This window comes from Glycine max, chromosome 17 (genome assembly GCF_000004515.6).
Source record: "Glycine max cultivar Williams 82 chromosome 17, Glycine_max_v4.0, whole genome shotgun sequence".
Lineage (NCBI taxonomy): Eukaryota > Viridiplantae > Streptophyta > Magnoliopsida > Fabales > Fabaceae > Glycine > Glycine max.
The window spans coordinates 1,013,833-1,037,290 of record NC_038253.2 but is presented as its reverse complement, the minus strand read 5'-3'; the positions used below and the strand labels follow the sequence as shown (position 1 = coordinate 1,037,290).

Sequence of the window (23,458 nt, the reverse complement as noted above, 5' to 3'; positions counted from 1 at the left end):
AGGCTTCATACTCTTGCAGCGCTATTTACAAAAAAAACTTACCAAGCTAGAATCACCAACAAGAAAAGAATCTAGAGATGGGTCTTTGTCATTTCTCATTGCTCATTCGGATCGGATGCAAAGTGTAGTTTTCCGTGCAGAAACATAGGAATAGTAGCTAGGCCAGCACCAGCTGATCGAACGTGATTTCATTTTGGCATTTGCAGGTTATTGCTAATGGTCATTTTCGATGAAAACAGTTAGTCCTGCACTGCACCTAATCCAGTGTAAAGTTCCGCGTCTACAAAAGTTCTCTTACCTATTGGTTTGGCCCACATCAAATGACCTCTTTTGTGAATACGAGTGTTTTTTCTTTATCAGCAAAAGTGAATACGAGTGTTAACAGTGTATAATGACCGTGGGCCATGATTTATTTATTATGTAGCAAGAACAAGCTAGCTTTATTAGTGTGGATATCATAAACATTTTCACTCTCATCGATAACAGCACTACACGCATACATTGACATCTTGCCATCGATAGCAGCACTCACATGCATACATAACATAGTAATTAACACCATGAACATGCCCTTCTACCCAACTCTAACCTACTTGCACAGTACTTATTGAAATAAAAAATAAAAAAACAAACTAACAAACAAGAGTGACATCGGAAGATTAAAAAACAAAGCGTCTTAATCCTCGCATCCCCATGAACCTGCTGTGGTCTTGATCGGTTCATTGAACCAATCAACCAACCCATTTAAAGAAAAACACCTTAATTATTTTTTGCATAATATCTTACAGATTTCTTCCACATAGAGAAGGGGAAGAAAATTCAAGGCCCAAATTAAGCGGGAAGCAATTAAGGCTCCTCATGGTGCTTGTTGGCAGCATTGCACTGCTTTCTGATCTCACCCTTTGTGCCAGTGAGAGGGTTGTTCTCAGAGAGCAAAGTAATGGCTCTAGAAAACTCCTTGAAGAAATAGTCCTGGCTCTTGGCCATTTTCTTCACATAAGGCTTGGTCCTCTTGTCATTGGCTAGTTGGTGATCCACTATCAACAAGCCCTTGTTGTCCAATATATTTCTGTAGTAATTGTTGTCTAGAATCATGGGGGTGCCACGGTCGTTTCTCACGTACTGCACGGCCTTAGGGTCTGGAATGGCATCAGGGCACTTCTTCAGAATGTGAGGGACGTGGTCAGGGTTCAGAGCTGGATCAATCTCTGGGTACAAACGGTGCACCAACTTCACACAATGGGTTCGACCAACACTGTGTGCTCCTGTTCAACAAAATATCTCAATCATTATTCAAACTTAAATAAAATCACAAGCAACAATGCCACGTGTACTTTCTTTTAGCATGTCATGTACCCATGCATACATAAGGGTGTTGCATCTTTCATATATGTTGTCTAGTTGCATCTGGCTTTATCTCTCTGATTAATCATGCGGGGCCCACATATATTTATTAAAAGAATTGTGATGCATAAAGTTTATGTATGCTTTATGAATACATATATGTAGACAAATTATTATTACGTATGCTGTAACTTAATTATATGTTATGTGGAGATCAGCTGAGATGATTGATCATATCATATAATAATTTGTGGTGTATGAGAGGATGTCATTTCACGAATGTATGTACATGGATGATGGATGGGTTAGGGGAGAGTGTATAGTACCAAGCAATGCAACTACGCCGGGGGTGTCAATTCCCATGGCACCAAACTTGTCAAGAACTGCAGAAATGGATTCATTGTGGTCTGGGAGGAACTGCTCTACCACATCGGCTCTGCTCCTTCTACCATCCCTTCTTCCTGTTTTAAGAGGGATATGGGGACCTCCTAGCTGCATTCAACACATCAAATTAATTACAAGAATAAATTCTCACTTTAATAATGAATTAAAGCAGTTGCCAAAACAAATCTCCTTATACTAAAAATAGACCGATCTTGCTAGAATTATGGATAGGGTATATGTATATAAACTTTAGCTTTCAAGAGTGAACTTGGTGATGAACATACGAAAAAGAAGTGCTAGCAAATGACAGATCTAGTGAGTGAGGTTGAGCAAAGTGGGAAACAGAAGAGAAGGAGTAAATTACCGAAACAATGCCATCTCTGGCAGAGAGAACGAGGATATCAGCACAGGAAACAACTCCTGGGCATTCCCTTTCCAAAGCTTCTTTGATGGTCTCAATGTACCTGAAATTTCTCAACCCAAAGCTTCTATCTGTTTCCTTCTCAGACAAGCTCCTTCTTGTGGAGTCCAGCAACAGTGAAGCATCACAACTCTACCCTCACACACACACACACACAAAAAAAAAGAGTAAAGAACAAATACTTTCATATATAAAAAATTAACTGACAAAAAAGCAAAGTTTTAGTTACCTGAACAGCACAGTCATGGAAGATGTTTCTGAGCCAGGAGAAAGCAGTGTTCTTGTGGCGCTTGTAGAGAAGCTTGACTTGTTCTTTGATGATGTCTTCAGCCTGAGGGCATGATTCCTTGTAGAAGTTCATAACAAGTCCATTATCCTCCGCAAGACAACGACTCAGTGACAGTGCTGAGAAGCATAACACAGCCAAAAAGATTAAACCCTTGGGAGCCATTCTCTTCGCTCTTCACTCTTGCTCACTCACTCACTCACCTGCTTCTGCTTAAATAAATAAAGTAGCCAGTACGTAGTGCAAATAAAATACTACTGTATGAGAGACCTTAATTGGTAGGGTAAAATTGGGTTTTGAGCTATGAGTAATAATAATAAACCAACATTTTAATACTTTAGGTTAAAGGGTGATGTTGATGCTTTCATCATGATCCAGCACTCACTACGAGCTAGCATTTATTAAACTAATTACTGACCATGTGATGTGCCTAGGCTACGGGATTCGTTGCAACTTTTCTTTTCCTATTTTCAGCTACAAAACTTTAAATTTTGGACTCTGGTGCGTAGAAGCCACGGAAAATATGAAGTGTTTCTGACGTCGCCCAACTAATTTCATGCGTCAACCAGTTAATTCATTTTAAATTAATTATATTTTATTAATTTCTTAATATATTTTTTAATAATAAAATTTTATTTTATTTATAAACATAAACATAATAGGATAAAAATGTACAAATACTTCATATTATTTGACATATTAAAAAAATATAAATAAGTAATAGTAAGTATAATGTTAAGAGAAAAAAGAGTAGTAAGTAACGGAACTTGCACAAAGATTTCAGGATTTCGGATAGATTCCATGTTTTTTTATTGAGAAATGGCAAAAATTGTTTGCACTTGGCAAAGCAAACGAGCAACACCAGCTGAGAAAGTCAGCTATTTCAAGGGGCTTGGCACAGTGCGGCTTGTGAAAGTCATTTTCAACCTTCCTTCATTTCCTCAGTTCCCAGTTCCCAGTTCCCACCAGAGGTGTACACGTTTGGACTAAAATGCGTAAACTTAATTTGAGTTTGTAAAAATAATCCAAATCCTTCTTCTATAAAATCATCCATTTTAGAGTATTACTCTCTCTCTAAATAACCTTTAAAGTAATAAAATTATATAAATAGTCTCTAAAATATTAAATATTTATTGATTTAATTTTCACATTAATATATTTTACTAATGGTCACGAACTAATTTGAAAATTCTTAGGAAACTATGTAGTGTGATTTTTAATAATTGAATGATTACTTGTATAATTTGAGATAGATTATACGTTTATCCTTTTTGAAATATAACAAAAAATTAATATTAAAGTATATTTGTGTAATTATGATATAGTACAACACCATGCTTACCACACACAAAAAAAGAAAAATATTGTCACATAAACCAATATTATACATTTAGAAACGGATCTACATTAGAAGTTTTGGGGTAGCTCTCCCCACAATATTTTTTTCTTCCGCTTAAAATATAGTTAAAAAAAAAGAAGTTATAATATGAGGACAACCCCACTTGTTAAAAACAATATGAGCACAATCCCAAATGCTTTCGACGTGCAGATGGAAAGAATTTACCGCCACCTCCCAAACTTTAATCCCAATGGAAAAAAGTATGGGCATCAACCATTTAAAAATGCTATGCTATAAAACAAAAAAGTGTACGTCCATCACTCTATTCAATGGTCAATGTCGCGTCTTTCCTTTGAATTGTTTTGTATAATTAATTAAAGTATTAAAGTTGGAAGCAACACGATGCAGAGGAGTGTTAGTGAAACATTATTTAACACAATATGTTTTTATTAGTTAATATTTATTAAAAATTATAAAGAGAGTTTATTAAGTAGGACCGTTGGAGTGAGAATTATATAATTTTATAGTTTTTAATATATTTTAATTAATAATTTTTTGAAAGGCTAAATTTTAGTTAATAATAAAAAGTGGGTTAAAGATTATTTTTATTAAAATAGTTAAATATAGTTGTGAATTAGTTAAATATTTAGATAATATATTATTAGTTGAGCATATTAGTAAAATAATTAATATTTTTTAAAAATAATAAATGTTTTTATTTTTATCAAAATGTTAAATGTTTTAAAATAAAAAAAGTGATAGATGATACGAAAATATTTTACTTTTTTTTTTCATGCCAGTATCACCTTGAAGAAAACTTGATGGCTGAGCCTGAACTGGCTCCGTGTGGATCCATGCAAGCCTCTGTGTTTAGTGACCACCGACACTCACAATCAGTAATGGATGGATTCCATAAACGCCAAGGTGGAAACCCCATCCCATGACACATCATCCACATATAAATATATAATACTCCAGGCAAAGCCGTTTCAAGTACTTGCTTGTTTAAATTTGCTAGCATTTATTTTCTATTTATAGTCACAATTAACTAAACATTTAAAGCAGCATTTAGAAAAGAAAAAAAAAGAATAGGAACATTATTACAAATTTAATATATATGATTTTTTTATGCTCTCATGCAAAAGAATTACTTTAAATTTATAATTAATCCATGCCATACACTTTGGCAGTGCCTTCATGCAAATAAGTAATAACGTTTTCATGTAATCAATTTCTTCTTTCCCAAAGGACATAGACCTATGCTTGAAAAGCAAATTCGTATCATTACAACTTTGCTCTTTATTGACTGAATTTATTAGCTTCCTTCCGCTAAGGAAAAGAATTAGCACCAGATCACACCGGTGAAAGGTTTTTATTCAACAAGAAGAAAAATAGATAATCGACATAACTCATTCGTTGCACTGAAGACAATAAGCAAATAAGTGAGCAATGGAAATGGAATCATCGTTTAAATGGGTTTTCAAGAACGTCATAACGGCAGGGCAATACTAAAACATGCTTGTCGAGCAAAATGAAATTTCCCTAACTTGTGATATTGATTGATGTTCAGCCTTTAACTACGTTTTAGGACCACTTTCAAACTGTATTCCATTAAGGAGAATTGTGATTACAACATTTTGGGCTAGAAACCATGCATGTGGCTTAGATCACTTATAGTACAACAATAAAAAAAAAGTATAAGCTTAGAAATCAAAACACAAAAAACCTGTATAGAATCCAAACAAACGACCGTCGACTTGGGCTTCAATGTAGCCCAAACTAACACCTGTATCATAAATTTGCTTATATACCAACCATCTATATGATCTATATGATTAGATATCTTCATGTAATAAAAATTGAAGCCCCCCCTTATTCTCCTTCCTTGCACTATTTAAAATTATCAGTTCCAAACATTATACATCAAATAGTAAGACGCAAGTATCATTACCAAATTCAATAATCATCTTTGACCAATTGACAATATTTGCCCGTCCGACCAATGGTTGAACAAGATTTTCTGAACTTCTGAAATCCAGAATCAGCATTTACATTTGCTACTGGCACAAAAAGTAAATCATTTCGAATTATGGCATATTAATATTCTTAATGATACTGACATTGATTGTATGCATTAACCAGTTTTCAATCTCAAATACCAAACCGTTCACTATCTTGGGATCTGTCTGCATCTTACATCTGCTACCAACGTGGCGAATATGTGGAGCATACCATTTTACCCTCTCAACATGTTCTATAGAAACCTCCCAACAATAACCTGTGGGTATCATATTAGTGTGGGTTAATCAATGGTAATTCCCGAAATTACATCTTCAGAATTGCAGTGGGACAATGCCGAAGTTCAATAATTAAAAAATATAAAAGAAAATGATGCTACCTTCAGATCTAGCAATGTCATGTATTGATTTTGATACATGATCAGTCCACTGACTCTCGTCTGAGTCTTTTGTATTCCCATGAACATGTAATATTCCACCCTCTCCTGCAATGTTGATTCAATGAGAATGAAATTGGTAATGAAAGTAGAGGCCTAGAAGTGAATCTGAACAGAATTGTCATATCCACACAATTTACTCCATAGTCCTAAGATGTATGGTTCATATATCAATTCCAATTTCGTAAGATTTCTTCGTCATCAACAGAAATAAAAGAGTAACAAATTTAGCATCTAGTTACTGATACCGTTTCCAGATGCAGGGGTTTCAACCAGGCAATTAAAATGCATGAAATTTGAGCCATAGCTTCGGGATCATCTTGATTAAAATTGGTAGAATTTGCAAATAGGTCAAACAAGCTAATTTGAAAATCACCCAGGAACCAGGATGTGAAGACAAAACTGCAGATGATTTCTACTAAAATAATGCATCACAAATTCACAATTAATTTCCAGCTAAAATATTGAAACTGCTGTTATATCACCTAATATGACCGTTCCTCTCTAATTTTATTCACATTGGCTATATTTTTAGAGATAAACATTACTAACTTCAGGAAAATAAGTTCAAGAACTCAGTGCCACAATTCTTTCAATGTCAATCATCATAGATAGTCAGTCAGCTATGGAGAACACGAGGAATTTTTTAAAAGAGAAATGCAGTAAAAAATAATATCATTGGCATTTATAAGCAGGCAACTTAATGAGTCTGGAAACAAAATGCAACTACCGATGGTATTTTATAGATTCCTAAGATGACTTAACGCTGACAACAGATAAATATGTTGAAAGCAATGATACACATTGGTATTCCAATTACCTTAAAGCCCTTACAGCTGTGACCCAGCTAAGCTCACTAGATGGAATGAGACCAAGACAGACTCTATCAGCCACGCTCTGTAAATGAAAAAATCAACAGATTCTGTTAAATTATTTTATTCTACATACATCAAATAGTGTTAAGAATTGATAGACCCATTTTCCTAAGACATCACACTTTTATAGTCAGTGTTCAGTGACTCGTTCAAAAAAGTGAACAACAGAGTAAATAGTTCATCGATCACATGTTTCCTTCATTTTATTTATCTTTTACCAAACAAGGGGATAAAAAACTTCCATTTTCTCTTTATCTTCTTTTCAGTTTTCATCCAAACAAGGGAAGAAAAATATTACAATCCTAACTCAGATTCCTCTGTAAAATTTCTTCCCCTTCACTTAATTCCTCATTTCATCTTAATTATTTATGCATACTTGCTAGAGTTAATGCGAAGTATGGGAAGGTTTATCTATGGCATAAAACATGGTCTTTAGATGGATTATGCCTGAGACTGATTCTCACTTCTCAGGCGGTGAATTAAACTCTTTCTCTGGTAGGAGTTCAACATGGAGATGGCCGGCTGATTTGGTAAATCAAATTCCTCCTTGCTGGGTGAATAAATAGTTAAATACACACACTATACCTTGGGAGCTGTAATTCGATTATCTACTTCAAGTATGATACAACGATCAGCCACAAAATTTGTTTGTAGATTATGTTGGAGTGCTTCTACAGCATGGGGATTTCACTCACAAGCATATACAAGCTTTGCCTGGGCACTGCTCCAGAACATGCAAAACAATATGAACACATATAGATTAATATCATTAAATATTAACAAATCTTAGACTTTGGGCATAGGGCTTAACTCAACCTCACAAAACTGACTTATAAAATGAGGGACTGCCCAAGCTTTGTAAGGACTACAGTCGTCATATCTCAAGTTAATGTGGGATCTCAACAATAATTTTTTTTTTCAAAACCTCAATTCGGTTTAAAGTACAGAAGGCATGCCACGTCCCATTCTATCAAATGTTCATATTCAGATCCAGAATATATTTGAAGTTTGCAAATAATAAATTATCAAATTTTGTTGACAGTGTACAAGGACAAGTGGACCAATATCTTCCATACAGTACTACAAGGACAAGTCAAACCACAATCTTGTCACTTAGCTTTCCTCCAATTATAACACAATAGAGGCTAAAGGGTAATTTTGTCACAATACCAAAACATTAAGAGATTACAATATAATTAGAGATTAAGTTTAATACACAGCTCTGCCAGTACAAACAGACAATACCTGACAAGGAAAGACAGCACAAAGTAGCCAATGCCCGCAAACAAGTCTACTACAACCTCATTTTTACAATCTAGCCTGGCCATCCGGAGCTTCTCAGAAAGATTACCCCATGAGAACATGCATTTTGTAGCATCAAAAGAATAGAGTATTCCATTTTCTTGATGATTGAACCAGCCATTATTTCCAACAAGAATCTGCAATGTGCTATCTCTTGTACCAGTTGCAGCAACTGGGCCCTATAATACCCCAACTTAAGTCAGAAATAAATGAATTCATTGCAAAGCTATTGCAGGAAGAATTGAAAACAGCACTATGATTAATAAACTAAAGCTATAAAAGAATTGTCTCAGTGATAAAGTATTACTAGTAATGCCAAGATTTTTCCTTCAAAAGATCAACAACTGCAAAGCACTCATGGTTTGCATCTTAATAAGAACTGCCAATTCAATCCTCTTATAAGTTTAATCTTCATAAATTTGTCTAGACACCGATTCCTTCTATCTAGGAAAAAGATGCTAAAACTGGATTCCATCCTAAACTGAATTTCTATATGTATAATTGTATATTATTATCAAAGAATAGTATCTTTTAACCTTTACAAATCATTTGTTATTGAATTTCCGTAATTTCACATACTTGTCAAGTGTCAACATCAGGCATTCCCTTATCTTTCACATACATTTAATATGTGCTGTATATCCAATAAGAAAATTTTAAATATATCATATATAAGGAAAAAAATGAATTGGAATGATCAAGCCATGAAGGACAAGCAAGCACACAAATTAATGTATTACTAATGCATATGTGATTACTTGGCGAGCTAGACGGTGAGCCTTGAGTGATTTGGCAACAATGGACCAAAGCTCTTCTGCAATGGAGTCCCACATGGAATCTTTAAAAGAAGTACTTGGAAGTAAAACAATATCTCCAAGCAGATCCCATCTGGAAGAATAAAGAATTAGTACAAAGAACACAACACTAAAGGGATTGCATACAAGGGGGAGAATCCAAGTAAATGGAAAATAAGCAAGAAGTTGGTAAGCAGGTGCCATAAAAGCATTTTTAATGAAACAACCTTCTTGGCAGTTCCTCTAGAAGCTGTACTGGTAGGCCCTTATGCTCAATCAAAGACGTTATTGCTTCAGTCATCACTTTCAGAGGAGATTTGGCTGCTTTTCTTTCTTCAACAACCTTGTCTCCCAGCACAATGGCACCATATTCATGGAGAAGTATCAATACTTCAGAACAGGATAGCTCATTTAATAAGAATTCGTCTCGTTTAATTGGTTTTGAAAAGGGGCCTTCATTTTTCCCATCAAATGCATCTCCCATATGATGATTCCTTTCATGAAACACAGCAAAAAATTCTTGATGGACAGGAAAACAGATATGTATTCCACCCTTGTCAGAGTATGCTTTCATCCCCAAGTCTAACCATCCAAATTTTTTCAATATATCTTTTCCCAATTTTGCATATTTCTTTTCTAGTTGCAAAACATAATGCAATACAATCATCTGGCTTTGATCATTCAAGCAAGGTATGTTACCATTAAAATGTGAACTTTCATCTTCAGATAGATTTGGTGCATGTTCAAGTTGGGGTCCAAAAGAATTTTCAATGTTATTCCTGTTTGTCCCTTCATTTTGGTTAATTATATGCTTTCTTTGATTTTTTACTGGCTCATCATGTGAATGCATTAAATGGAGCAAGCTGAGTTTTGCTGGCTCACTGAACTTGGTTCCAAATGCATAGCATGATGCACCACTACCAACTACAACAACATCATCACCCATGACATTGGCTGTACTGCACACAAACGAATCTTTACCTACTGAATTGAGGGTAACATGCTTCCATAAATGAAGCTTCAAATCAAGTAAAGCCAGCTCTTGGCAATGTTGTCTAACAGGACAACCACCAAGAACTCCAAGATAATTCTTATAGACAAAAATTGAGTGGGAGAACCTTGCATGTGGATTCCATCCATCTGTCCTTTCCTTCATCCATTGACCTTTCTGAACATCAAAGCTATACAAATTCCCAAGTGCTTTCCCACCATTGTATCCACCAAACATGAAAATCTGACAACCAGATGCCACCATAGCATGTGAGTGGCGTGCACATGGCCAGTCCCCAGAAACTGGTATTTCTTTCCAGTGTAAATTGTTTGTGTCAAAAACACGAAAGGAAGAAAAGATAATATCATTATCAAGCCCCCCAAATACATAAATGTTTGAACCCATGACAGCTGCAGCATGACGATGCCTATCCAACATGAAAATAACACTATACATTAGACTTACAGTGCAAAAATAAAATTACTAAATCAATAAACAGCAAGTAATGTCACTACAGTACACCTTATGGTAGAGTTGCAATACACAGTTTATTAAGTTGTAATTGTATAGGGATACTGTATTTGACGTTGAGCATGATAGGGATAGAGCACAAGCTCAAGGTCTTGAACCAAATGGGTTCAGTTTTGATGGAGCTGCTGCTCTAGGTGTTGATTATGTCCTCAATAGGTGAGTTATATGTTGTGCAATGACCTGAAATTTGTTTTTAAACGTAAGAAAACCAAATGTTCCAATATTAGAACTCCAAAATTAATCAACAGTTGGCAAAAAAAATTTAGAAGTAAAACCATTTTTTATCGAGATCCATGTTGGATTAAGTCTCTTATGGATTAAGCTAGTAAGTAATTTCACAATTATGCCATGCCCCATTACAGTGACCTTAAACTGTTGGACGTATAAGATTTTTATATTTACTAAGAGTTCACTTTGCCTAATAACTTTGCATAGAAATCAGCGTTTCCAAAGTCCTAAAATTTGTGATTGCAATATTAATTTTAAATGCTCTTTTTCAGGGCAATATTAGCATGGTATGAAAATCGTCATTGGTTTAACACTTTATGCAAGACAGTGATGGAGCAGGACTGGTCTTGGAATCGGCCTGCACTTGAGTATCTAGAGCTTTACCATGCTGCACGTGAGTCAGCATGAGATTTAAATAGACATGAATTAAGTTTCATCCCCTTTCTCTGTACACATTTTTGTATTAAGCTTTTGGTTTGAACACACTAGATTGCATCTGGTGAATCCTACAAAAAGATAACACAACTAAGAGGTGAAAAGCCATAAAAAGACGAGCTTCAAATAGTTCAATTTTTCAGCAAGCAATAGTGTAGGCTATTTTATGACAATTTTATGTTAAGAGATTTGGGTTTTAAAATTGAAGAGCATGTGAATTGTGATATTGCAGAAAAGATAAGCAAGCTCGTGTTTGAGAATTGAAAATTAAGAGTAGAACTTTTTTTAAGGAAATGTATAGACATTAATGAACGCCTTTTTATTGGACAATTTTGCATGTTATTTTTTTTTTTTTATTTTGATTAATTGAACCCTAAACCCTAACATATTCACTTAACTCCTTCTGGTTGGATAAAGGTCAAGTGTGATGGAGCCTCCTCGGCAAATCTATGCGCTTCAGGTTGTGCCTATGGTGCTTTCCTTGTGGGTTTTGCAATTTTCCTAGTACCATAAAGCTTATAATTTAGAGAAAAAAAAAATAGAGTGAATCAACAATTTAGTCTTACCCATCTTGCATATTAGTCTCTAAGTTAATGTTAAATTCAAAATAGCCTCTATCTTTAATTATGAAATAATCCTTCCATTAAATTTTAAAGTAATGCGACTAATAACATCAATTTTAGTGTTAGATGTCTCTCTTAAAAGATATCACGTTATCTGATGATAACAAAATAAATAAATAGATAATTTAGTTCCTTTGTATCCTTATTGTATGTTAGTCCCTAACTTAATAAAAAAATTTAAAATAATTCCTATCTTTTATATAAGTGTTACAAAAATTCAAAAACGTATAATTTAGAAAAAAAAATATGAAAGTTAAACTCAAACTCAAGTTAGTTACCATAAATAAATAAATAAAAACTCCACTTACATCCAGACATCCAATAATAATTTGCATAGCATCCGACATCTGAGTTTCAAAAACTTGACTTCAGAACAGGGAATAGGAAAATAAAACGTCGTTAATTTACGATTATGAAATTAAATACCGAAAACAGAAATGCACAATTCGTAATAATCGTAACAAAATGCAGACCCGTTCCGTCCAACGGCTAGTCTCGCGATGAAAATAATCCAACGGCTGTGATCCGTTGACCGTTTGAATTCTTGTTTAGAAATATAGCCGTTATCACAATATTCACTCCTCTGTTCCCAATCTTTTAAAACTCTGAAATCGTATCGTCATCGTTCTCCTTCTTTCTATTCACTTCTTTCCCTTATCAATTCAATTCAACTTCACGACTTCCATGCCTTCTAACAAACAATCTTCAATGCCGTCAAACCCTAATCCAAGAAGTTCCGAAGTCGGTAACCCTATGAGAAGGAGTTTCACTGGAAACCCCTTCTCCAAACCCTCAATTGTCCCAAACCATGGAGTAAAAACTCCCGCCAACAGCTCTTCTGCAGGTATCTCTCTCTTTTCTCTTTTTCTACATACATTATTGTTTGGATTTTGAGAAAGTGTGAGAAAATTAAATAGAAAATAGATGTTTAATGGGTTTAGGGTTTGGTGTGTTCTGCAGATTTTTCGAGAAGAGGCTCTGTTGGGATTCGGGAAAGCGGAGGGTCGTTGAGGGACTCCTTTGATGACAAAGAAAACGGGAAAGATCAGATTTTGAAACCGACAAAGGTTCGATCACCAGCTGTTTCTTCAAAGGGCTCAAAGAATTTCATGTCTCCGACCATTTCTGCTTCCTGCAAGATCAATGAGTCTCCCAGAAAGAAAGTCCTGATTGAGAAGAATGAGGCAGTTCCGAGTCCCGCAGACAAGAAAAGCCACGTTCGCAAGGTAACTTTTGCCGAGCCCTTGGAGGAGAAAATGATTGATGGGATCATCCCCAATTTTGAGGAAGGTCTCAGATCTTCCCTGAGTAGTGAAGATTTGAGTGGTGAGAGTGAAACTAGTGAAACTCATTATATGGATGTTCCCTTGATTTCAAAGAATGATACAGATTTGTGCTTTGAATCTGTCAATGATGTGAATGTGAATGTTCCTTTGGTTCTAGAAAATGACATTTACACTGAACCATCATTTGAAACTGAGCCTGATTGTGTTAACCTTGACCCTACTTTTAAGCTTAGCCCCACTGCCACTCCTCCGATTTCATTGAAAGCTACCGTCGTGGCTCCTCTGGATGCGGATCCCTTGATGCCCCCTTATGACCCTAAAACCAACTACCTCTCCCCTAGACCACAGTTTCTTCACTACAAACCGAAATCTCGAATGGAACTCTGCAGGGAAAGGGAATTGGATGACAGCTTCATATCTGGAAGCTTTTCAGATACAGAAGTCACTGAGGATTCCCAGTCTGAAGTCTCACAGAAGGAATCGGAGGATGTTTCTTCAGATGAAACTGTTAAGGAAGAAGAGGGTGAAATTTCTGAACTAAGTCCTGCTAGGAGGACTCTCATGCCAGGGGAATCTGTTGAAGCAAAACAAGTTCCAAAACCACGCTTCACAGTGAGAGCAAAGGCTGTTGCTCTTATCTTGCTTCTTGCAGTTGCTTTTGTATCAATCTCAGTCACAGATTCACCTGTGATTGATCGAACTGTGTTTGAAGGTTTCTACAAGGTTTATGTATCATCTGAATTTCCTGAGTTTGCAAGGGCTAATTTTGATCTATTCACCCAGTTTGCAAAAACAAATTTCAATGAGATAGCTCGAAATTTGCAAATTTGGTTTACCAAGTTGCTGTCTTCAACTTCAGAGTTCATTTCAGATGTTAGAGGAGGACACAATTTGGCCAAGTTGCAATATTATAACTTGACTATTCAGCACGATTACTCCATGGTGGATCAGTACCCTATATTTGGTCATGGAGAAAATGAAATAGGTGAGACTCACGTACCAGTATGGGACGCTGATGAGAGTGATGCTGCCTCAGATATTGACGGTGATGAGGATATTGAGGGGGATATTTCGGAGGAGCATTATGAAATATATGAAGAGCAAGTTCAGCAAGATGTTGCAACAATTACTGGAGCTGAAAATGTTTTGGATGCTCCAGAATCCGAGGAAGTACAATCAGAGCAACTGGCTGAAGCAGGAAACTTAGAAGCAACGGTTGCACAAGAAGCTGAGGCTAACTTAAATGTTGAAAATCAGCCAAGTTTGAATTTGGAGGTTGCTGAAATCTCTATTGAAGCGTATGAATCAGATACAAAGCAGGCACACGAAAATGATGCTGAACTCAATGTCAACGAACAAAGTGACATAAGTTTAGATTCAGATGTTGCTGCAGCGAAAGATGATGTAGCAGAGGAAAAATCAGAAAGCATAGATGCTGCGATTAAAGGGAATGAAGGGCGATTAGGAGCAATTGACATTCCTCCACATGTGGTGCTATGTTTGCTGCTCGGTGCAGGTACTGTTTTAATTGCAGGTGCAGCTTTCAATTGGTCAAGGAAGAAGGGTAGCAAAAGCATAAGCTCCGTGGAGAAACCCCTGGAGTTACATAATGACTCCTTTCCATCTAAGAACAAACAGATTTCTCCAGAGAAATCATCTGGGCCCGTAGAAATGGACGTGCTTGAAGATTCATCATGCCCTTCAGAAGCGAGCAGCATTCAGCAAAGCTCATTCTACTGTGAAAAAGAAGTGAATGAAGGTCACAGACTAGGCCCTGAGAAGAAGCGCAAGAATAACTACAGGAGAGAATCTTTGGCTTCTTCTGCATCAGACTATTCCATGGGTTCCCCATCCTATGGAAGCTTAACTTTGTATGAGAAAATTCCAATCAAGCAGGTGAGTATTCGTTTCTTAAGATACATGTATTAATGTATTATTGTGTGAAAAACATTTATTATTCTTGTCTTGAGAGAGCATCACTTGTGAACTGTTTCTCATGTGCTTCATTTTATTGTTTTTCTCAGGGACATTGGGAGGACGAGATCATCACTCCTGTTAGGCGTTCAAGTAGAATTAGAAACCAAGCCACTTCTCCTTCATAACCTGGTTTTGTTTGTGTTTGGTTTTTAATTCGTGTTCCAAAGCATGTTCAAACTTCAACCCAATCCATGGGGTGTAGTTTCATTGAACTGAATAACTGTCTGAATCTTCTGAATGGAATCAAACTCATACCTTGGTGTTCAAGTAGGATTAGAAACCTAGCCGGCTACATTTATCCGTTGTAATATGACCAGCATAACTGGTTACTGTAAGCAGAAGTGTCCTATCTTCTGAATCTTGATTCTTCTGTAGCAGAAGAAATTTATTGTTGAGTCAATCTGATTGGTTATTAATTTGTATTAATCCAATGGCCTCACCATAATTATTATTAATTTGCATATTCCACTCACATTCCTTCAAAGTTATTAACCTCACCATAAGTTGTTTTTGTATAACTTGAGTACATGGTTCCAAATGCTGTAAGTGTTGTCAAATGACACATATTTTCGGACTTATTTCTTGCTAGTTGCTGTTTTTCCTAACTTTGTTGATCCAAAAGTAAATTGGACATCTGTCGTGTTTTTGTAAAAAATTTGCTCTTATCTCGGTGAAATTTTTTGCTAGTAGCTGGTAGATGATGGATTTACTCTATTTTCATAATTAATTTTGTCTTCATATATGAATAGTTTTTTACCCGTGTTTTAGCTTGAAGCCATATACACACCACCATATAATTATTTGAAGGAGTTTTATATGAACTTATTATACAAGTATTTATTCTGAACTGAATAATATTATGAAGGGTAATTTATTCTGAACTGAATAATATTATGAAGGGTATTAAATGATAATATTTTAAGGAGTTTGTAGATTGATGGTAGAGAATGGAATGAACTGAAATAATGGATTAAAATGAAATGGAATAAAAATGTTTTATATGAACTTATTATTACAAGTATTTATTCTGAACTGAATTATATTATGAAGGGTAATAATAATAATAATATTTTAAGGAGTTTATAGATTGATGATGGTAGAGAATGGAATGAACTGAAATAATGGATTAAAATGAAATGCAATAAAAATGTTGTTCCATTGTTTAGATATAATTATTTGAAGTAGTTTTATATGAACTTATTATACAAGTATTTATTCTGAACTGAATAATATTATGAAGGGTAATAATAATAATAATAATATTTTAAGGAGTTTATAGATTGATGGTAGAGAATGGAATGAACTGAAATAATGGATTAAAATGAAATGGAATAAAAATGTTGTTGCATTGTTTAGATATTTTATAATAGAGAACCCTTCAAAAAAAGATATTTTATAATAGAGTGAAACAAAAATTCCATTTCATTTGTAAAAGGACCAAACAAAAATGAGTCTATTGGCCGAAGTAAATATGAGTCATCAGCTCTGTCGATTACGTTTTTGTGTTTCTGTCCTTTATGTATCATACATAACAAAATGGAAAAAAAATTCATTCCATTTGTAAAAAGGATAAAACAAAAGGGTTATAACTTATTTAAATATATTGTAAAGAAATTGATGATTAAGATAGTATTTAAAAAGATAAAATAATTATTTTATAATCTAAAAACTTTGTTCCATCGTACACTAAAAATTTGGGAGAAAGAAAATTAAAGTTAAACAATGAAATGAAATAATCTTCCATTTCATTCTTGTACATTCTATTATTTACCATCAATCCAAACATATTCTTAAATAAGAAGAATACATTTTAAATATACATGTGGTAGATCTACGTTGGCTTCAGGGATGCACTTGCATCCCTTTATTTTCTAAAATTTACTAAATTTATAAATAAAATTTTATATTTTTATATTTTATTTTATCTATATTTATATAATTGAACTTACTAATTTTATTTTTTATAATTTGTCCCCCTACTCAAGGATCTTGGATCCACCATTGCACATAATAATATATTTTATTAAATAAAAATAAAAAAAAATAATTTTCTTTTTTCTTTTTTATTTTCTCTGTAAAGTATATTTAATTTTTTCTTCCTCTTCTTAATTTCTCAAAAAACTCTCAATTACATGTTACTTATAAAAGATCTTTTTATTTTTATTTTATTTTACTTCTAATTTCCCCCCATTGAATAGAATATGAGGCTAAAAGGTGGAGGCAAGTGGTTCAGTACGTGAATATGATGGTGACATCTTTATGTGGAATCATATTACTTTAAACACGTCAATGACCTAAATCCCTAGTCACATAGTAGGTGGCAAGCTGGCAATTAAGATGGTAGCTTGAGAAAATCCTCACTCCCACCTAGCTTTTTCTTACCACTTGTCATCACAATGGTTTCTTCATGAAGGGTGTTAAAGCAACAAAACACTCGTGAAAAAATGACAAAGTATAAGAGCAAATTCAATGGAGGATTTTCAATTACTTATTATTGCTTTCTACTTTTGAGACACCAGTTTTCTCTGTTTAAGAGTATTGATTGAGTTAAAATGAGAAAGAATATCGAATTGTCGTAGTTGTACTGGATTGTCAAATATTTGGAATCGTGAAAAATAGGTATGGATGGTAAGAATTTAACCTTTTCATGTCATCTACCATGCGAATTCGTTAGTGGAGGTTAACTGGCCCACTTAGTGATTTCACTTAATTGTATTTTACAACACAATTATGGAGTTTTGTGGCTGGTCAGTATACATTCCCTCTTGTGGAGGTATTCTTTCATTTTGATTATCTCATCATATTCTATACGAATTCTTTTGATGTCACACCCTATTTTCGTATGATATAAATCCTTAACGTTTTCAGATTACATAACTCCTTGCTCTTCTTATATACAAAATAGAATAATGTTTTTAGCATTTCCTTTTACAAAAGTTTTAAAAATAATGCGATTTAAATGCCCATACCAAAATCATATGATGCCGTGCGTCACATTCGCATGGAATTGAAAATGTATTATGGAAGATGCTTTTGTTTGGAGTCGGATTATAGACGGGAATTCTTAAATTGAAGAAGTGGGGAGGCTACAATTCACAACCAGTGGGAGTTTTTTTAATCTACAATACTGCTTCGGATTCTTTTTAGGAATATTCAATTAAATAGCAAAATATTACGCTGCTTCCATCATTTTATGTACCAAAAGATAAATATGGAAAGCTAAGAGCGGTTTTCAAAAATTTCTAAAAGAGGGGTTAAAATAAACAAATTCCAACGTAAGAAATGTAAATACAATGGAATATAACACAGATAAATTAAAACTATAAAAGTATGATAATTTTTCAGTAAATATGATCATTTTTAAAAATTGCAAGATACAGCATAATCATGATATAAATTGAATTGTAATAGTGTAAAAGTTTTTTTTCACTATTATTCAATTAGAGATTGTCACATCATTAAAAATCATTAACTTATAATAATTAGTTAAAAGTCAAACTTATATTTTTAATTAAGTAATAATGTGAAATCTTTGCATTCATAATGTGCCAAAACTAACTATTACTAGTATGATATAATGTGTAAAACAAATTTAAAATTAATATTTGGTAGTTGTCATGAAATATGATAGTGGTAGCAAAATGTTTTAATACATTTATCGTTTTTTTTAAGATGTCTAATTTAATTGATTAAATAAATGTAATTTTTTTTATACTACTTTTAATTATTTTTTGTGTGGGTAGATTGAAGTTTTCCACAAACCAGCTTATTTTGACTTGCCTTATTAACCGTCAAAAGAAACAAACGGGAATAAAAATATGTGGGGTTAGTCTATTGAGTTGACCATAAATATAATTTTTGTTTACTTATTTACCGTTGTAATAAATTTTTTTCCTATCAAATATATAATATCCTAGACATTTCAAATTAATGCACTTGACACTTAACCACATTTTTTTATATATATCAATACATATATAAATTGTCAATTTTGTTAAATAATTTTGCAATACACAAAAAAAAATAAACATCAAGCTTATATATCATATTGAAAACAAAGAATGAAATTATAATGACTAGAATCCTGACCTGTACACAAATATTATTGGTTGAGTTATAGTTATGATAGCATAGTACGAGTAATATAATTCAATGCTCTTTAAGATTTTAAAAAAAAATTAACTAGAACTAAAATCAGCGAAGAAACACGACAGAACTTATATTATAAATTAGAATTGTCATTAACGCGGATAAAGAAATGTTAGTAATTAACATAAAAATTTAAAATTAGTTTGACGTGATATAGTTGATAAATAATATTATTTTTTAAGTATGTGATAATGGATTTAATTTTTAATTAGTACCTATTAAAAAAATATATCTTTTTAGAAGTCGTGTATAATATTCAGAAAAAATAAATCGTGTATAATATAATCAAGTATTCCAATATTAATATGCAAGTAATAATAAAATGGCTTTCCTCAAAAAAAAAAAAAAATTGCGCCAGAATAGCCTACAGCGAGATAAATCGATTATAGTTTTTGTGCCAAGATAGCCGTCAATGTTTCCAAAACAGCTTGTTAAGAATCCTAAGTAATAAATGCAAATTGATATACGTGCATAATTGCTATATCTCAGTTCCGCATTTAAAAAAATAAATATCTTAATAAATGTGTTATTTAAAAAATAATTACCCTATAATAAATATTATGTTAATTTTAATGATTTTTTTTACTAATACTTACAATAAGTGTCATTCTAATTTTTTAATGTAACAAGTGTCATTTTAATTTTTTTAATGTAACACAGACTAAGAAAATCTAATATATAGAAAAGAAAATGGTGATTTTATAAAACTAATTTTACTATTAATATTATATTGAAAAACTAAAATTATAATTATTAGGAGTATATTAGTTGAAAAAAGTAATTAGTAATAAATTTACAAGTTAAATACTTATTTTGAGATTTTTTTCCTTGCAATATTTTATTTTAGAAGGAAGAAGTATTAATTATAAGGTTAATTTTATTAAATTATTATTATTTTTATTTTTTATATTTATGTAAAACAATCTAAAATAATACTTATTTTGAAAATGAATGAATAGGTTAGGCCACGGATTACTAGAAAGTAGAATATTAATTACATCCACTAAAAAGTAGTAATGGGGGGATAAGAACATTACTTAGTGGAGCACAAGAAAAACAAATAATGCTTTGTCACTAAAAAATGTCTACATTAAACTAAGCATATATATATATATATATATATATATATTATCCAGGACACGTAAAAAATAATTAATACAAGTTCTTAAAAAATTAAAATAATTGATACGAAATATTAAAATACTTCTTGTTAATTAGGTTCGTGATAAGGTGATAATTATACACTCTCAGAAACCAAAAAATAATGGTTTACTCGATAATAGAAGCACACCATAGCACAATAAAAGAGCTTCACCTTCACGCATGAACTAAGAAAACAACAAATAGGCTATGTTATCCTTACGATATTAGTATATTCATTCCCTCCATATACAATTGGAATCATGATTTAAATATTATCTCCTGTAATTATAATTTAAGCTTGTTAAACTAATTGTCGATATCACGGTGCATTAATGATCCCACAAGCGAGGAAGCATTGAGTTAAAGGTGGAAGATAAATATAAGGCGAGTCATAGTTGAATGGCATTGTTATTTGTCAGCAAAAACTAGCTACATAACTCATTGTTATAGTAATACCCAACCAAATGGCTTTTACTTACAATTACTGCTACTATACTTGGTAGCAGGAAGCACCCTCTCCAAGGCAATTAATAAAGGGTGCGTTGGTTCACACTTTCAAGTTTCAGAGAGTTAGAAGAGCTCGACCAATTAAAGACCATTTTCTTTTGTTTTCGCCGAATGAGTTACTATTACTACGTAACATTAGTTAAGTTAAGGATAAGGTTGCAGATCGTTAAGGTACCTTCAAGCCAATCGTGCATCAGATCACCGCCCCTCCCGATCAGAATGCAGCCTTTCAGAACTTTTCAAGGATAGTATTGAAAAAACAAAAACCATTCCAGTTTTCTTTTCTGCGTATATAGCATACGCATATATACATACACACTGCATATCTGCAACTGAGTGATAAATTAGGCAGGCCGTGCGTTAATTTCTTCCCTCTTCTTTCTGCTGCTATTGATATGATGGGACTTTTGATCTCTTTGGGTTTTGATCGATGCCGCTATGCCCATGTCCTTCATCTGTGGTCTTTTGGACTTTTGCAATTAACCAATGGAGACAGATATCAACTCAGACTCACTCCAAGACCCATCATTTTCTTTCCGCCTTCTTTATATCCATATGAGGTTTTTTACTTATGGGCCAAAACTATAATAACACAATCCTTTTTTCTTATGTGTGTGTACACATTTGCATTTGCTGCTTTCTTGTCTTTTTCTGCCCCCTTTGTCTTTCTTCAGGTACCATTCTGTGAGTGAGCCTGCCCTCTTGAAACCTGTGATTTCCCTTGGAGCTATTAAGATCCGGGGAAGAATTTTCAAGCCTTTGTTCCCTTTTTCATGTTTGGGTTTTAAAAGGGTTTATCAGGGTTCCCATCTGAGAAAAAAATAATTCAAAAGCCTTTCCTTTTTGGAGGGTATTGAAACAAGGGCAAGGTAGATTTCCTGATAGTATTCTCTTCTCTTACACCTTTCTGCTTTTTAATTCCCAATGAAGGGGAACAATATATATATATATATATATATATATATATATATATATATATATATATATATATATATATATTATCTCATTAGTTAGTAACCATGATGCATTCAGGTGAAAAAAATGTTTCAAGTCATCTATGTCTATATATATACTGAAATAAGCACCTGTGTTATCTATCACAGTATCACTCCCTCTCTTACCTCAATCCACTTCCCTTGGTTTGTTTTCTCACAAGCACCCCCTTTATCTGTATTTGCAGGCAGCAGATAAGATTGCAGAACTAATAGATACCAATGGCAGATTGGGGTGGTTTTCTGGACCAAAACAGTGGTTTTGGTGGGGGGTCAATGAGGAACGAAGATTTTGATGAAGAAAATGTGTGGGGTTTGACCATGGAGAGGGAGAGAGACTTTTTAAGTCCAAAAATGAGGGTATCTAAGGAGTCCTATGGTTCTTCCTCTGCATGGCTCGTATCAACCTCTCCAAGAAAGATTACAAGGACTAATAGTGTCACACTACACTCCTTGGAATCTGATTCTGATTCAAATGTGGTTCAAAGGTCCTCAGCACCTACGAGCATTCCTGGTTGGTCTAAAATATATGGGAAAAAGGGTGTTGAGGAGGGTGTAAACAACAAGAAGCCTGATTGTGGTTTTGGAGATCATTATGGTGATGATGACGATGAGGATGAGGATGATATGATTCCTCCTCATGAATGGATTGCTAGGAAACTTGCAAGGAGCCAGATTTCATCTTTCTCTGTGTGTGAAGGGATCGGGAGGACACTGAAAGGGAGAGATCTTAGTAAAGTGAGAAATGCCATTTTGACCAAAACAGGTTTTATAGAGTAATTGGTGTTGGTGGATTAATTCACCACTATGACTCATGGTCATGTCCTTATTAGTTTCATGTTTGGCATCACCACAATGAAGTCATCATCATTGTCACATTAGGATCCCATGCAATATTTTTTATTTGATTATTGGCATTCATATGGAATTGGAATGTGAGGTCCTGCTGCTGAGGAACTCATTATAGAGCATGTACGTGAAAGCCAGAGGTGCCCTTTTTGTTTTGTCGTTCTTTTTGTTTTTTTGTTCTAAATTTTCTGGGAAAATGGAGTTTTAGGGAAATGGAAAAGGAGGAGTGGCAACCTCTGAAGCTTTGTCTGGATTTGTATTAGACTTAGGCGAATGGAGTGCACCCTCTGTTGTTACTGAGTTTAATAGTCTTCAAGTTTTCACTTCTGGCTGGTTGATCATTCCTTAACTATTATTAAGCTTCAGTATTCCTTCTTTTTTCATTCTTGCATGATCTCTATTACATTACCTGTTTATACTGTCTCATTATCATTCTGATTCAGGCACAATCCCTTTATTCCGGTACTTATTGTCAAGCCGCTGTTTTGCATATTTAAGTTATGATTACTTTGGAACCTAATTTAAGCCCTCAATTCAATGTATAGAT

General features: G+C 33.8%; 3 protein-coding genes and 1 pseudogene across 3 annotated transcripts; 2 read left to right on the top strand and 2 right to left on the bottom strand.

The window, feature by feature from the left end:
* Window positions 1-385: 385 nt before the first annotated feature.
* On the bottom strand, window positions 386-2,624 carry PRX2 (cationic peroxidase 2). The gene is given in 4 exon segments (NM_001250672.2): window positions 386-1,265; window positions 1,671-1,836; window positions 2,093-2,281; window positions 2,379-2,624. Coding segments are annotated over 4 exon segments (996 nt in total). The 5' UTR covers window positions 2,601-2,624; the 3' UTR covers window positions 386-846.
* Window positions 2,625-5,624: 3,000 nt separating this feature from the next.
* LOC100811761 (tRNA wybutosine-synthesizing protein 2/3/4-like) lies at window positions 5,625-10,647 on the bottom strand (annotated as a pseudogene).
* A 1,781-nt stretch (window positions 10,648-12,428) lies between these two features.
* Window positions 12,429-15,726, top strand: LOC100811239 (uncharacterized). Its single transcript, XM_006600247.4, has 3 exons — window positions 12,429-12,852; window positions 12,969-15,190; window positions 15,319-15,726. Exons 1-3 carry the CDS (start codon window positions 12,693-12,695, stop codon window positions 15,394-15,396), a joined length of 2,460 nt encoding a protein of 819 aa, XP_006600310.1. The 5' UTR covers window positions 12,429-12,692; the 3' UTR covers window positions 15,397-15,726.
* A 5,222-nt stretch (window positions 15,727-20,948) lies between these two features.
* Window positions 20,949-23,458, top strand: LOC100810697 (uncharacterized). Its single transcript, XM_003550440.5, has 2 exons — window positions 20,949-21,939; window positions 22,251-23,458. Exon 2 carries the CDS (start codon window positions 22,285-22,287, stop codon window positions 22,840-22,842), a length of 558 nt encoding a protein of 185 aa, XP_003550488.1. The 5' UTR covers window positions 20,949-21,939; window positions 22,251-22,284; the 3' UTR covers window positions 22,843-23,458.

Coding starts and splice junctions, on each gene's coding strand:
- LOC100810697 (XM_003550440.5), top strand. CDS start 22,285: ATGGCAGATTGGGGTGGTTTTCTGGACCAAAACAGTGGTTTTGGTGGG.
- LOC100811239 (XM_006600247.4), top strand. CDS start 12,693: ATGCCTTCTAACAAACAATCTTCAATGCCGTCAAACCCTAATCCAAGA. Junction 12,853..12,968: donor CGCCAACAGCTCTTCTGCAG/GTATCTCTCTCT, acceptor TGTGTTCTGCAG/ATTTTTCGAGAAGAGGCTCT. Junction 15,191..15,318: donor AGAAAATTCCAATCAAGCAG/GTGAGTATTCGT, acceptor TGTTTTTCTCAG/GGACATTGGGAGGACGAGAT.